The sequence below is a fragment of the Mycena indigotica genome (assembly GCF_014461135.1).
Source record: "Mycena indigotica strain 171206Taipei chromosome Unknown Mind.scaff0011, whole genome shotgun sequence".
Taxonomy (NCBI): Eukaryota; Fungi; Basidiomycota; class Agaricomycetes; order Agaricales; family Mycenaceae; genus Mycena; species Mycena indigotica.
Genome location: NW_023503010.1, coordinates 1,183,503 through 1,199,995, shown reverse-complemented (window position 1 = coordinate 1,199,995; position 16,493 = coordinate 1,183,503). Strand labels below are relative to the sequence as shown.

General features: G+C 49.2%; 2 protein-coding genes across 2 annotated transcripts; one reads left to right on the top strand and one right to left on the bottom strand.

The window, feature by feature from the left end:
- Positions 1-2,360: 2,360 nt before the first annotated feature.
- On the top strand, positions 2,361-5,530 carry MIND_01165200 (uncharacterized protein; the record flags this gene model as incomplete). Its single annotated transcript, XM_037368172.1, has 5 exons — positions 2,361-2,416; positions 2,469-2,700; positions 2,743-4,583; positions 4,635-5,393; positions 5,455-5,530. The coding sequence occupies 5 exons, from the start codon at positions 2,361-2,363 to the stop codon at positions 5,528-5,530; spliced, it is 2,964 nt and encodes a 987-aa protein (XP_037215098.1).
- Positions 5,531-5,827: 297 nt separating this feature from the next.
- Positions 5,828-8,051, bottom strand: MIND_01165100 (uncharacterized protein; the record flags this gene model as incomplete). The annotated part of the gene is made up of 6 exons (XM_037368171.1): positions 5,828-6,274; positions 6,327-6,725; positions 6,922-7,249; positions 7,303-7,456; positions 7,513-7,695; positions 7,748-8,051. The coding sequence occupies 6 exons, from the start codon at positions 8,049-8,051 to the stop codon at positions 5,828-5,830; spliced, it is 1,815 nt and encodes a 604-aa protein (XP_037215097.1).
- Between the last annotated feature and the right edge of the window lie 8,442 nt (positions 8,052-16,493).

The window sequence follows — 16,493 nt, the reverse complement described above, 5'->3', positions numbered from 1 at the left end:
AAAGCCTTCTTCTTGGTTGCTCATGAGATGATGGAGGACTTTATATTCCTCTGGTTGCAGGAATTTATTTCCATGTAATTTTTCTACAGTTTCTTTCCTTTCCTGAGTATATCTACCAGTTGGTTTGAATTCTGGAGGATTAGGGTTTAGTTTTGGTATATTCTGAAGAGGGTCACCAATTATTTCCCGTTTTATCCGGTACTTATCAGGTAACTCAGTGTAAACTGGTCTTACTTTAAGTCCAACAGGTTTATATTTCTTACCTGCAAATACTGATTCAGAGGGATATTTCTCTGACTCAGCATATGTACTCTCATTTTCACCAGTGATCATGTCTATGGATTGACAACAAGCACATCTCACATCCTTGTCAAAGACATGTGCTGTTCTGTCTTTCTGTACGTCACCTTTGACAGTACTCCAAGTAAACACTTCAAGGTTTCTACCATTCTCTGGTTTGGATACTGTTGATCCTGAATGGAATTCATTGAACAAAACTGTAGCAGTTTTATCTTGTTTCAGTGCTTGACACTCTAGTGATGCACTAATATATGCCTCCCTCACTTCTGTTGGAGTAAATTTATTTTTCCTTGGTCTAAATATTCCTGTAATTTTTCCACCATTTTCTGGGTCATATTCTATTTGAATTGCCAACTCTTCTCCTTCTTGATTATTCAGGAATTCATTGAAGATTGGTGAAAACCCTCATTTGACTCAGCAGTCTTGTGATATGGTAATGGATCATCTTCATCTGGTACTGACTCAACTGTGGCTTTTGGTGTCTTAGTTGGCTTGGTATCTTTAACCCTATCATAGGTTTTCACAAACCAAGTTCTGCCAGTATTTGGGTCAGTCAGAGTCAATGTTTGTCCATTTTCTGAATTATTGATTTGACTTCTAGTTAGTGTATCAAATGGCCTTCCAAGGAGTATCTTGTATGCAGGGTTCCTGATCACATGAACCTGTAAGTATACAGTCATTTCTCCCCATTTAAATGGAACATTTCTGGCCATTCCCACTGATAGTTCCATGTCTCCATTGGCACTTTCCATATATATTCTAATATTTGGATCCCATAAAAGTTTCAATCTCTCTGCAATCTCCAGAGACATGGAAACAATTTGTGAGCCAGAGTCAAGTAGACCTTCTACTTTTTCCCTATTGTTCACTAGTGGGAATGTCACACGAAGTGGAGCTGACTCCCAAGCAACATAAACTTGTCTGGGCTTTTCATCCCTGTCCAAGTTATCCAGATATTCTAAGTATGGATCTTTTGCAATGATTGATCCAGCAGGAATACCAGAATCAATGGAACTTGTGATAAATACACCATGAACTGAAGGTAATTCATCCATATTGAGTGCGTCATCTGTCAAATCTGAGCCACCTGAATCAGGAAAAGGAAGTGAAATTTCTTTTACTTCCTGAATCGGCTCAGGGTTCTGTGCATCATTTTTCTGTCTAACTTTGGTGAGTTTTCTTCTTTCACCTTCTCTTAATTCCTGAGAAATTCCAAGCAGGTCTCCCAACTTTATCAAAATTTCTGTGTTATGAATTTGATTTATAACTTCCTCACACCGGGCGCAATGTCAACGGCGGCCCGCGAGATGGCAGTATGATTGACACCCTGTCTGACAGACCTTATGGCAGACCCAACGGCGGTTCCAACGGGAGCCAAGGTTTCTTTGTTCTTTCTTTGTTTATTTCATTTGAATGATTTGGAGCTAGAAACGACACTGTGACAATACTACAGGGCTCGGTGACTTCGTTTGGTAAGATTTCACGTCTCCGGCGCCGTTCGACCCGGCCGGCAGACGGGTAAACCCGGGCAAGGAGGTGCTTAGGTCCTGTTTCCCTCTGTTGCAAGTGACTGATGAATTTCTCAGGTGAAGGTCGAAGTCCTGCGAAACACATCGCTGGATGGCGTTTCTGACAAGCCGTCCACGCGCCAGCGCCTCGGAGAACGTTCCGTTTGTAAGGAGGGTGGTCTCGTAGACCGGTCTATTAGACTGGTCTATGAGACCCCATCAGTAGACCTGGCCTAATCGGGTAAGTGCCGTCATGACGTGTGACGCAGACCTTTTCTCAAGACCGCCATGTAGACCTCGTAGCCCTCCACCGTAGACCTCCGCCGTAGACCGCCACATAGACCTCACGCGTGATGCCGGCATTACGCGCCCCTGCGCTTTGGCCAGCTGTGCTTGGACATCCACCGCGACGCGTATAAAAGCGCGACCAGGTTTCTTTTGCCCTCCCACCCTACCCTTCCATGTCGTCCCTACCCGACCCCGTATTTGCTGCACGAGCTACCTGTGGAGAACCCAGCTGTGGCAGCCATATGGGACCCCTCCGCGTCCACGATGGCACCAACGACGCGAAAAATGGACGCCGGGACCGCGGACGAATCGTGCAGACGGTGCGTATGCCATTGCCACCTCTTGAATGCTGCTCACAGCGCCCTCTCTTAGTGCTCGAATCCTCGCTGCCACTATACAGTTTTTCACACCACCGACTTTTACCATTGGGCCGATGCTGAAGCTTTTGTCGAGCGGTTCAAACGGCGATCTAGCGGCCAAACCATCCCACCAGAGCTTTTGTGTCTGCCACTACGACTTTCACCACCCAATCCCGACCCTGTATCAAATCCTGTGGGAGGAATATTCTGCCGCAACCCAGCCTGTACAACCCGCTCGGGAAATCGTACCGCTGGGGCTGTGAAATGTATCGAATCACTCTGCAAAGGGTGTTGTGGAGCAGCGGAGCGTGAAGCCGCCCAAGCGATGCCCTGTCGGCCGCGAGATCCGTGCAAGGCGCATCAAGTCAAAGGCGTTTCTGACCACCATCTATACACGACACCGAATTCGGACACACGAACTACACGCAGTCATGCCCAATCTGGTGCCTCCGCTGTCCCGACTACTGTCTCTGTCTCTGCCGCTCCTCGTCCTGCGGCACGTCGAAAGGGGCCTCGCGCAAACAATCAGCCCAGCATGGCAAGAGCGTATACTTGCTCAGCAGTCAATGACAGCCACTGTTCTTGATTCCAAATCTCTCAAACTCGAAATGGAGTCACAGCGGAAGGTCGAAGTCGAGCTCGTTATTTATTGGAAGGTTGGAAATATTTCGTTACTTTCCCGTTTTCATTCTTCTGATATCTATGACCAGAAATCTATCAAAGCTGCCCGCTTCCCCGTTCCCGTTCCAACCTACCCCAGTATGAGGCTCGACAACTTCCCCCATATCCTCACAATGCTCACTCTCGGTCCATCTGAGATGTTTGACTTGCACGAGAACGGAAAATGGAAGATCATTTCGACTTCCAGCGTCTTCACAGTGGAAACCGGGCGCGCCGTCATTCTCAAACGACGACCATCGCTGGACGACGAGTGGGCTGTTATTGACTGCCCAGGGCTAGACCGGGAGCTTGAGCTCCAACCGGTGTCTCGTCAACCGCCGCATGCAGCAGTCTCGCCGCGGGGCTCTCCTCGCAAGCGCCGTCTCGATGATTTCAGCACAAGTGACCAGCTTCCATCTAGTCCTTCGAAGGTGGCCAAGACAACCTCCGAGAGCAGCGCTGGCGATGTCGCCCGACATCTGGTAGTCAGCGGCAGTCTTGCAACCGGACCAACTATCCATGAACGCCTCTTTTCACCGACTCCAAATGTGACTCCAATGCAACCAACTCTACCCGTTCCTGCCCCTCCAGCCCATGCGCGAGAAAATACCATAGTGCCCCCACCGGTGACCGCTGTAGCGTCGACACGCACCATTGCACATATTCCTGTCTCGGAATGGGTCGATGGCTGGGAGACGATTAAAGAATACGAGCGTCAACGACATCCCATCTATCGATTCAATAAGAATGCCTTTCCGGTAGTCTTTAAGATCCCTTACGTGAAGCCCACAGTTGCCGGCTATAAAAAACGCTTCAACGAGGTGCCGCAAAAGCTCGTCAACCACTACCTTGCTATGGGTCGGGTGCCTGAGGCATCGCTCAAAAGTCTTTTCGCCGAAGCTCAAACCGGTATTAGCCCGAGGACGAGTGCATCACTGCCTTCCTCGCTCCCCCCAGTAGCTCCGACTTCCCCATCTGTCTCACAAGCCACGGCGTCAGTGTTGCCTTCTAGTCGTCTGCCTGCAGTCGTACAGTTACCCGAGCCCCAGGCCACTGAGGTAGCGACCGAACTTGTGTTCGATGATGGTCTAGCGGGGTTGGAGCCATTCGACGAGAGTATCTTTCAGGAGATTGTCGAGGCGCCATTTGGTCGTTGTCCTGTCTGTAATTTAGCTTACGAGCTCATTCCTTCGCCAAAGCTGCATGGGATGCGGCAACAGTTTGAGCAAGGAGGCATTTCAGCTGGCGATTACTGCCAACAACACCGTGAAGAAGCAACGATATTACCTTTAGGGCGGGAGCAAGACTGGCCAGAAACAATTGACTACTTGGCGCTATATTCGACGAGTTGCGCAGTGATCGCTGAGGTAGTCCAGCCACTTCTTGATGACCCAAGGGCAAGCCCTTTCTTTGAGAATGCAGTTCTCCGTCGAGAACACGCTGCTGAGTTTCACGGACATCCCGGATAGTGCGTTGCTTCTCCACTTTCTTTGTTCCTTTCTGATGTTAATTTACTTAGTTTCGGAACAATTGGACTCGCCCAAGTGTCCAAGGCCGTCAATGACTATTTCCAGCAAGATGGGAATGACATCGATGGAACAACGTGCCTGCCACTTCCGGCTTCGACTTTTATACATCAAGTCGTCGTTCCGGAGGTGCAAGTTGCGCTGATCATGGCGGCGCTCCATCAAGATTACGATGAAGCGCATCGAACTCTTCTTCTCAGCGAAGACTTTGGTCGTGTCCTACATTCAACCACCTGCCGGCAATCCTTCCCCACACTCTCTCCGCTTTCTCCCTCTCTAGACCTTCCGACTATCTCGTTCGATGAGCCCGAATCCATTGTCGACAAGCCTGAATCTGATGCAGCTGGCAACTTATGCTCGTTCTGCGATGAACTACTACCAGAGCTCTTGTCTCCGGCATTGCAACAAATGCTTGAGCCACTTCTTTTGGCATCGCTCCCATTTCCTTTACCCGACAACCCCCATCATCGCAACATATCATTCCAGAAGCGGATGGACTTCTGTTTGCGCCACGAGCTTGAGCGGACAACATTTCCGACTGCATATGCCGAAAATTGGCCATTTGCGCCCGATTTTTCCTCGCTCTTCTCACGGATCTGTGCACTCAAAGCCATCCTGGAGGAGCTGGTGGAGGATATCGACAACAGTCGATTTTTCCGCGAATCTTGTGATGATCATCGTCGCCTTTCGCAAACTCCAAGTATGGATCAAGAACTCTCAGATACGCGAAGAGCGAAGTTTGGGGCAGCATAGTGAGTCTTTCCATTATCAAGTTACCGATTGTGTCTTCCTCAATGCTAACTTATTATGCAGTTATGGAGAGCCTGGATACGAGATCGTTTCACTTGCTATCCAGGCCATGTTTCCCCGGGACGCAATCGCTCATTGAGCTTTGTCAGCCACTCCTCTACGACATCTTCATCCAGGAGGTCCTTATTCCCGAGGCCGTTCTCCGTATCATTCGCCAAGACCGTGGAATTACCCTTGCATCTGCTAGAGCTCTAGTCGTAGCAACTTACGAGTTTGGGAAGATACTGCATCCAGATGGTAGTGAAGCGCAGGCCTGCGAGGCTGCCCAGCACTATCTTGCGAATGTTGCGAAGAATTTATCATTGTAGACTGTCTTTTAGAGTCAATGTCGAGTTTTTTTCTGTTCAAGTAATCGCAATACAACTGTCTAGATCTACTAAGAATGCCCAAGCAGCTCCTCTCGTGGAATTGAATGCGGAAGACAGCCACGTTGAGCAAGCAACTTGACCATCCAGATATTTCTACGCCGAATCACCTCATCGAGGAAGAATTCGTAGCGCTCCACCGGCATCTCACGAACAATAGATTGAAACCCACCAAACCATGCATTTGTCTGTTCGGCAGCCGATGAGTTGAAGCGCCATTTGCCATTGACAGAAAGCTCGGGCCAGATTAAGGCATTACAATCCCGTCCACAGTCGAGGTCCCCTTCCTTGTGTTTGCACTTGAAATGGAAGACATCGACAGGTTTTGCGACATCTTTGAAGTAATCCTGGCGGGCTTGCGGCTCATTCCGAAGCATAGCCATGATGCGACAGTTGTTGTCGTGCCATAATACTTGTGGAAGGGACTTTTTCGTTGGGAACAACGCCTCCCAGAACTGCTACATATGTCATTAATATGACTGTCTCGTGGATTATAAGTTGACAACTCACCACGACGGCGTTGGGAGCTTCAGACCCGTAGAACGTGGCGCGACCCAGAATGATCCCACATGAGGAGACACAAAGCTCTTCATTGTGGGTCATGGTGCGGCCAAAGCGTGCACGGACGATACGATTGCCCGTTTCTGGCTTGCCATCACACACAATTGTGTTAACATCGAGTTCAATATCTTCATTGCTGTCCGCCCCATCGCCTTCAAGAGTCTCTTCATCGGAATCAGGCTCAGTCACTCCAGATGAGAGTGCATCATTAGGTTGTGAGGTTTGTGCTCGTTGGAGGCGCCGTTTAAGTTGAAACATGCCCTTGCCCGCCAACTCGTGGTAGGTCTCTAGCCAGCGATGGGTGGGCTCGGCGCAAGTCCGGTAGCCGGTGCTAGCTGGCTCAGAGCACTGTTTGACGGCGCAAACACTATGTAAGTGCTCATGCCTCTCGCAAAATCGCTTTTTGACATTTGCCAGTCGTTCAAGACAGTTATGGACACCGCAACACGGGCGTCCTAAAGTCACACCATCTGTTACAGTGGACCGAACAACAGCTAGGGATGAGTTAGCGACTAGAATATCACAAGTGGTGCAGGAGGCTCACTCGTTGTGCCGTCAGCTTGTTCATCAAACCAACAGCAGGTTGTACAGCCATGGTTCCATTCATCTTGACCGGTGCCAGCCATAAGCAAGTTACGCTGCTCAAGAGCAGGGCGGAGGCGCTCCGCGCGGGTGATGATGCTTGATGAAGGAGCTCCAGAACTGTTCCACGGCGGCTGTGATCCAACAGAAGTGAATGGAGAAAGAATGCGTTGGAGACTGCTTTGACATCCAGCTCAAACCCAAATCGCCAATCAGGTGGAAGAAGACGAGAGACATGCGGGTTTGAAAGGCCTTCGTGATAGATACGAGCACAATTTGTTGATGAAGTCCTATCTATTAGTTAGTCCAAATGTTTCATATCGTTAAATAGGCTTAGACGAACCATGCTGTTGCCATCATGACGCTAAAGAGTTCGCAAAGACTGCGCTCAACATAAAAATGGGTCCCGATCTGGATGAACTGTATATTCTCGTGCATGTGATATTTGCGAATATTCCCTTGAACTCGGTAATTATGAAAGTACCGGGTGTAACATTCTAAATTAAAAAAAAATTAATATTAAAATAAATGATAATAATAATAAAATACTCACTGCGGCAATAAGTTGAGTTGGCAAATGCAGGAATTGCTCCAAACTCCCTGGTGAATATAGTAACTTGAAGGCGACTTGACTCTACAAGGTCACGCTCAAGAACTTCACCCGGATTGTCCCTCATAGTTGGCCCACAGGTAGGATCAGGACATGTGCGCATTGGAGGTTCAAGAGAATATATTCCTATAATTCAAGTGTCAGTTATTTTATAACAGCATAAGTATGCTTCACATACCAATTTCACGATTTTGGACCAAGCCATACTTAAGAAATGTGCCTATATGCTTAGTCCTAGCAGCTAGAGCATCTGTATCCAGTAGATCATGTTCCCAAATATGGTTCTGGAGAGCAAGCCAAGCTTGATGAAGTTGATCCTCAGAAATGACCAGAGCATCACAAAGGAAGGCTGCTACATTCCAAGGCAGGGTATTTGGGGGATCAACAATTGCAGGAGACTGGAGAGAAAGCAGGTAGGGTTTGAGAAGTCCCAAAAGCTCAATGAAGCATATAGTAGCATCAAGGCTGAGGGGAGAATGCATGAGATGAGTATGGTTGGATGGATGGGTGAGTGGCAAGATTATTGTTGACTGTGACAACACTGTGTCACAGATCTGCCGCTCTTTTATTATTGTCTTGACTTGGTCTTTGGCCAAAAATGGCAGTTTGCATTGTCAACTCATCTTAGAAATCAATAGGGTCTATGAGAATCAGATGTGGTCTATCAGGATTTGATGTGACATGTCATGTGAAGCGATCAAATCATTTTGATGGTCTATGGTCTAGGTCTAGGTCTACAAGACTGGTCTATAGACCAGCCTCCCAGTGTCATCCACGCTCTGGCGCCTCGTGGACAACCTCAAGCACGGGCCCAAGGCGCTCGGCGACCTCGTCGAAGAGCGCCTCCGCGAATCACCGCTGCCCGGGTTCCCGAGCCAGCGCAAGGACACCGAAAACGAGAACGACGACGGCTGGGCATCGGACGACAGCACGAGCGGGTCGTCCCGGCGGAAGAAGCCGCGCCCCCGTGCGGCTCGCCCACCCGCCGAACCGGCGCCGCGTGTCTGGCGGGCGGAAGACCGTCTCGTCGCACGGGCACGTGCACCGCAACCTCGCGATCAGCAGTGAGCACCGCGCCACCGCTGCTTGTGCGCTCTGCAACATCGCCCGGGCCCGCCCCCGTGGCGTTCCCCGCCGAGCCGACCGCATCCGAGCCGGCCGAGCCGGCCTTTGCGAAACGCGCCGGGCCGGCCGGCCGGGCGGTCCTGCGTGGACAGTCTGCCCCGGGTTGGGTGTATGAGAAAGGGAGGCGGAGAGAGCAAAAGTATGGGTGAGAGGTGGGTTGTGGACCAAGACCGCCGAGTCATGGGGCCAGGTGGCTGGTAGTCAGCGCTGGATGGAATTCAGCGGTCGGATCATGGATATCTGGGAAATTTTCAGCAGCAGCATGCCGGGATAAGTGGTGGAAGCTGCTGGTTGTGCCTCTATGGCGCGCTGGGGCGATTTTTTGCCGGAATGGAGCCTGACTGCGAGCACATTGCATACCACGTTGCGCTGGTGTCAGAATATTTTAGCGCTCGGCACACTCACTCTGTCCTGCATCCCTGGAGCTCACCCACCTCCCATCTCAGTGTCCTGGCCCTTGCCCTTCCTCTCCGGCTAGCCTGTGGTCAACGTCTTCAGTCGATGGTGGTGGTTGGGACTTGGAAGCAAGAGAGGTTGCGTGGGAGCCCCACTCGGACGGCCGATCTGGGTTGCCGGGCTCTCGTTGTCGATGGGATAGATGGTTACAAAGACTCCTGCTAGGTGCTTGGAGCAACGGGTAAGGTCGAGGAGTGCCATACAGTGCCAATGATGCTTCGCCAGAGCCGCCGGGCTGATTCAGTGGGCGGCGCCGCGGATCAGATTTCGCATGCACCGAGGAAATGTAATTTGTGGGAGCACAAGTAATAGGCTTTTAAATTAGCTCAACAGGCTGCAGTATCATGTCTGATAATGTCTATAGGGTTATCAATGGAAATTTCTTTGAAGTATTATAGACAAAGAGTTCGGACAAAGAAGCCCTGGCTGCCGTTGAAACCGCCGTTGGGTCTGCCACATGGGCTGCCAATCAAACTCCCATTCCCCGGCCGCCGTTGCCATTGTGCCTGGTGTCAGTGAGTCCCTCCTTTTCAATTGGTGCACGAACTTTATATAATTTTTCGCTAGGTCCGGACTCCAATTGATTGAATGGAAACTCCTCCTTGGATACTGCCGGAGTTCGGGCCACAGTATTCAACGGTACCACTGATTTGTATGGAAGTTCTAAGAGAGATGGTGATCTTGGAATTTCCTCAACTGTGTCTGATATTTTGACACCTTTCTTCTTAGAAGTTAATGGAACATATTCTTCAATAATTTTGGAAGATCCAGCTTCCTGCATAGATTCTGATCTTTGGCCTGATTTATCTCTCCAATTAGCTGACAAGTCTGATTTTCTTGTTCTCTCCGGAGGCTTAATTGACTTGTTTGCCTCCATCCTTGAGCTCTTCAAAAATCCTGACTATTATCAGAGGATGAATTTCTGCCACTTCTTGTAACAGCAAATTGTTCTTGAATTTGATTCACCCCATTTTGATTCATCATCAGAGACATAAAGGCACGGACAACTTCCTCTGGATTGTTGGCCTGCGTAAAGGTGGGTTGAACCACCTGATTGGATACTTGACCAGGTGTTGAAACCTTGTTCATTGCTCTCTCATATTGATTCATTTTGACCTGCATAGTGTGTATCTCATCTCTGAGAAGATCAGTGTCAGACAACTGATCAGGGTCCAACATCTCTTCTTCAGATTGGAGAAAACTGCTATTCCGGCCTAATTTTCTTGCCCAATACTTTTCTACTTTGTGTCCAAGATATTCCTTACCAAGTGGTAACATACTTCCATCCCCTAGACGCTGCCTACCATTCTCAACTTTCAACCATCCTTTCTGGATATGAACACTCTTTAATGTACAGTCTCTGGAAAAATGGTCACTGTCACCACAATAGTAACATGCACCATCATAGGCTGATGTCCTTTGACCAGATGACCTGTTTGATCTATTCATATTTTCAGCAGGTGGATTCATGTGAGGGGGTGGGTCCCTTTGGACAGATTTCATATTTTCTTCTAATCTCTTCAACATTTCCTCATGATTGGTCTGTATCTGCTTTTTCAGCAGATCAGTTGAATCTCTTGAATTTGCAAGCTCCTGTTCAATGGCTTCAATCCTCTGGTCAGTTTGCTCCGTAACTTTTGCAAAGGCAAATGTGGATGTTGAACGCATATTGCTATACCCTGTTTGAGTACTTGATGCTCCAAAACTTGGATCCATTTGACCATTTGCAGCAAGTTTCTCTGCTAACTTGACAAGTTCTTGCAGCCTAATTGGATCTTCCTTTCTTGGATCCACTTGCTGAGTTGTCCCAGCAGAACCACTTGTTGTAGTAGCTTGGAACTCCCCTTTCAATAAATTCCTAGTAGAGATTGTCATACGTAAATTCAAAGCAAAAGTTGCTTCTAGTGTATTTAAATAGCGTTGGCATGCTTCTTTATTTAACAGGATGGCTGGAGCAGTCATCAACTTATCTGCCAGACTCAGAAACTCAAGCCCAAATCTTCTCAGTTTACCCTCTTCTGTAACTGAGATTCCTTGATTTTTGGCACAAAGTTTCTCTAGCTCTGACAATTTCCCAAGCCTGACTTCTTCCAGTTCAGGATAACATGATTTGACTTCTTTGACAAATGCATCGTAATCCTGGGCTGTATCCTTGTAAGTTGGTAGGCCTTTCCAAATATCACGTTTCTTCAGTGGCAGATAGCTTGTTAACAATTCTTTCTGTTCATCCACAGGTATGTTCCCTTTGATGATGATTCTATTGATCTGATCAATATATTCTTGTAAATCATCAGGATCTTCAGTTGTGAACTTGGGTGCACTTTGATCCCATGGTTGTGGAACTTTAAAAGATGCTACAGACATTCTTGGTCTTCTTGTTCTTACTCTGGGTAAGGGTGTTCTGGGTAAAGGTGGTGGAGGTGGTGGTGGTGGTGGTGGTGGTGGTGGTGGTGGTGGAAAACTTGGCAAGGGTATTGATCCTAAAAGAATAGGTGATTGTGATTCTGACTTAGGTTGCTGCTTCACTGATGGTGTCACAGGTGCTAAGTCTGGAAAAGGGATAGGTTCAAGTCCTTGGAAGTTTGGAAGCTCTGGTGCAGAATAAGATCTTTGAACTCTTGGAATCTTAGCTGAGCCTTGAGAAGATTCACTCTTAGTATCTGCCAAGTAGTTTAGATCTGGTTCTGGTTCAGTGTCTCCACCAAACAAATCTGTATCACTGATTTGTGTTTGTGGTGTTTCAGGGGGGCGTCTTTCAGATAAGGATTTTGCAGATAACACTGAGATAACTTCAGCCCAAGCAGAAGCTCTTTCTTCTGTTTGAACTCTAGTTTGTTCTCTAGCAGTATCAGCAGGTGTTGAGGCCTTGCTTTTGCCTTTGTTCCTGTTTCTGGGACGCTTTCGGTGAGGGGTGATGGAAAGGGGTTCAACTAGGTCAGTATTCTTGGACCTCCTAGTTGTGCGGGGTGTGGATGGCTCGCCTAAGTTTGACCAAGCCGTGTTGACAGGTTACTTCTGAGTTAGCACCCAGAAGTATGTGAAAACAACAAGTTTTGACAACAATGAAACTGATTCAATTTAGATATCTGAATGAACCCCTCGCGGTGGGCTCCAGATAATACACGTAGAAAATGAGCAATCAAGGAGATCACCAGGACCTTCAACTCAACTAATCAAATCCTAATTTTGTGCGGTTTTGTGTTCGGGGTTCGAGCCGCAGGAAACGGCTAACGGATTCAGACGTTCTTGTTGATATCAGTTATAATTGGGATGTTGTTTAAATTATGTTTGACTGTTTTCACTTGAGATGAACAATAGAGCAGATGGTTGAGATGATATGTGATTTGTTGAGAGGAGCAATATGGCTCAACTCTCCCTAACTTGACTTAACCTGACTTGACTTAACTTGACTTGACCTGACTTGACTTGACTTGACTTGACTTAACCTAACTTGACTTAACCTAACCTGACGTTTATCTTAACCTGACGATATGTGAAGTGTGACAAAACCCGACTGATGTGACGATGGTAGTAGTCACACCCAGGGGGGGCTAATCTATTAATCTAGGGTTTTACAGGCCTCCTTATATACTACTCTCAAATTAATTACATAATCCGTGACGGTGTGACTTGATCCACTGATCCGGTTCTAGAATGTTCTAGTTCAGGCTTCTGGAAGGTTCTAATATAGGTCCTGGGTCAGACTTGCCAAATATGGACATGTTACCCTTGGTTCGGTTCAGAGTCTAGACCGGTCCCTGGCCTAGAGCAGGCCTAGACCTTGTGGCCGGGTGCATATAGATTTGATTCAAAGGTTTGCAACATTTATTCTGAGATTCTTCATATATTCCATAGCTATTGTGCATAAAAATGAATTTATGGGGTCCATATGTTATCATTCATATGGTGGTCATATTGACCGCTCATTACCGTACACCCAGTTTCCACTTTTTTTACAACATCCATCCTTGACTTACAACTGTTGCACCTCCAAATCGAACCCCCCCTCCCACGCAACCCACCGAGGCTCTGCCACATCTTCCGAGATCTCGCCAAGCATTCCACGCTCGGCGAGTCCGTGGAAAACTCTCACAACTCTCACACTCTTCGGGTTCTGTCAACGACGGCCAACGAGCCGCACCCAAGGCACACAAGCCTAACGGACTGTAATACGGCCACCGAGCCAACGGTCATAACTCGAGTTACCACGCTCACGCACTACTACAATGACCACCGCGTCTAAAAACACGACAGGTCTGGAATATACTAGCCATACCAAGGGCCGTACCGGGACCGGACTTCCAAATCGGGACACCGAGGGCCGAACCCTTGCCCTGTCACAAGTGACATATTACCGCCCACCCGCAGTACCTTCTGCTTCCCCACCACCCCACCAACGACGTGTCAGAAACGCGACCTCCCCTCACAATGTCTCTACCTCGTGCCACGGTCATGAACACAGACCCATCGAAGCGCTGCCCCACCCTGTCCATTGGCTCCTACGACCCCGAACTCTTGCGCGAGTTTTTCGACGCGCTTGAGGACCACGCCGAGGCAGCCTCGGTAACGGCCAAGAACATGGTCGCTCGCACGCTGAAGGCCATCAAAGACAACAATTGGATTCAGAATGTGCGGGGCGACAAGGAACGACTTCACAAGCTTACGATGGAGGCCTTGAAGGCGGAGATTCGCAAGTTCTTGTTGGGCGCCGACTGGGAAGCGAAACAGCTGCGTGCAGTCCGCCACTGTGTCCAGACATCTGACGAGGGCTTTCTGAAATACTACACTCGTCTGGTCAGCAACAACGAGCTCTTGCACGGCACCAAATCCTACCTTGACGAAGCGGCTATCCGAGCACATGCTGTGTCCCACTGCCTCGACAAGCTTAGTGAAGCAATGGACGACGTAGCGGACGATCTGGCTGCCCTTGCGACGACACGCGAATGGTCTAAGGCGGTGGAAGCAATTGATTTCAAGCGCCGCAAGGACAAGACTGCCCGCAAGGCCGAGATTGCAGCTGTCCTTGCAGAACAGCAGCGTGGGCTTGCTCATGCGGCGAACAAGCGCGGCCGCGACTTTAACGACGATGACGGTGACCGTAAACGCGCACGCACGAATGAGAACGCGCCGCCACGTGCACAGGGAACGCGGGCAAAGTTTCTGGGAGAAGATGAGCGCAAACTGCTGGACGAAAACTTCGGGTGTCGCAAATGCCGAAAGCCCTTCGTTTTCCACTACGCTCGCGACAATTTGTGCGATTTGCCACCTCCTGACGTGGAGAAAGTGACGAAGAAGACGATCCAGACGGCGAAAGCGAACCTCACTGCGGAACAACGCGTGAAACTTGCTGAGAAGACAAACGCGGGAGCAAGCACTGCTCCCAAAGCTGCATTCCAAGGACGGTCGGCACCCGTCGCGGCGCTGATCAACGATTTCTATAACGAAGATGACGGGCAGTCGGACGATGAGAGTTCGGAAGTGGGACCGGCGGTGCAGGATGTCGTCTGAAGACGCTGACGGTCCATCTCTTACAGAGCTCCCCGACCCCGTACGGAGCCTGCCCGCCGCGTCTGCCCACTACCTCTGGAACTGCATGATCGAAGGACCGCGAACAAATCTCCCCATCCCTGTACAATCGCTTATCGACAACGGCTCCCATTTGGTCCTCATCAAGGACGACTTAGCAGAGTTAATTGGCCTCCGACGCAGACGACTTCACACGCCTTTTTCTTTTGACCTCGCAGTACCGACCGATTCTCTTTCCCCGCCGATGATTACCAAATAGGTTAAATTACGACTAGTATCCATGGACAACCGTTATGTTTCTCGCACCGTACGAGCTATGATTGTTCCGGATTTATGTGTCCCGATTCTGTTGGGCACCCCTTCCTGTACCAAAATAAAATTGTAATTGATCATGAATTGCGCACGGTAGTGGATAAATCGTGTGGCTATGATCTACTGAATCCACCACCTCTGGAACCTCTTAAGAAACCTAGAAAGAAAATTCGTGAAGCCATGCGAGAGGTACACGATAACAGACGATTATTGGCTAATCAGCTTCGGGGCGTATGCGAGGCCCGACGGGACCGCCTGGAAGCTTTGGGACTGATGGAATATGGTAAGCCTGTGAATGTGGTTACTGCGGTCCACGAGCGCATTCGGGTCCTGGCTGAATGGGAACGCTTACAAAAAAAGGGCAACACTATAAAGTCTGATTTTAGGCCTATCTTCGACCCCATACCTCATGTCGATGACCTTCCGGCAGAAGTGAACTGCGAAATTAAGCTCAGAGAAGCTTCGACGACTTTGACGTGGAGGTCGTACAACAGCCCCCGCAAGTATCGCGAGGCGTGGAGCATCTTGATCAAGAAACACTTGGATGCTGGGCGAATACGCCCCTCGAACTATCCCTACGCCTCCCCCCGCAATGCTCATACCAAAGGCTGATAAGGAATCCCTACCGCGCTGGGTGAATGATTACAGGGCTGTGAACGCCAACACAGTTCACGATGTCTTCCCGCTGCCGAGGGTTGACGACATTCTCGCGGACTGTGCAAAGGGCAAAGTTTGGTCGAAGATTGACTTTACCGACTCCTTCTTCCAGACAACGCGTCGTGTGCCATGTGGAACAGGGACTCCCGCAGGTTGCCATGACGCGGGATGACTAGCCTCTCGCCTATGAACCAAAGACCATTCTCACTGCGTAACCCCGGTAGGGACCCCAACAAGCTGGGCAGTTTCACAGTCCACTTGTCCAGTGGGTATCCTTCCCGGATAGTATCTAGCAGTGATGCATCCGCATGCACATCCAGAATGACATTGACGCTGCCCCACACGTTCGAGTCCTGTGTCAGGGTCAGTGCCAGCGTCGCTCCGATCTGTGCTGTAACCACTAAGGCTACGGGAAGAGTTGACACTTCCAAGCCTTCCACATCATGAGGATCATTATCCACAAAATCTGTACGAGAGAGAGCATCTGCCCCTTCGTTGTCCTTGCCTGGTACGTAAATGATCTTCATGTCAAACTGTGACAGGAATTCCATCCACCTTGCCTGTCGGCGAGATAGATCGCGTTGGGTAGAGAAATTTTCCAAAGTCCTATGGTCCGTGAAAACCGAAATTTCAGAGCCAATCAAGTCATTCCTCCACTTGCGGAAGGCGTGAATGATCGCTAGCAGTTCCTTCTCGTGGACCGGGTAATTTAGTTCTGCACCTTAAAGGTCATTGAGTCGAAAGCAACAGGACGGGCTGTCTCCCAGGTTGGGCCGTAAGACAGAATTGCACCTGAACGCGAGTCACTTGCATCGGTGGTCACAAAAATCCGATTATCGCCCATGTGC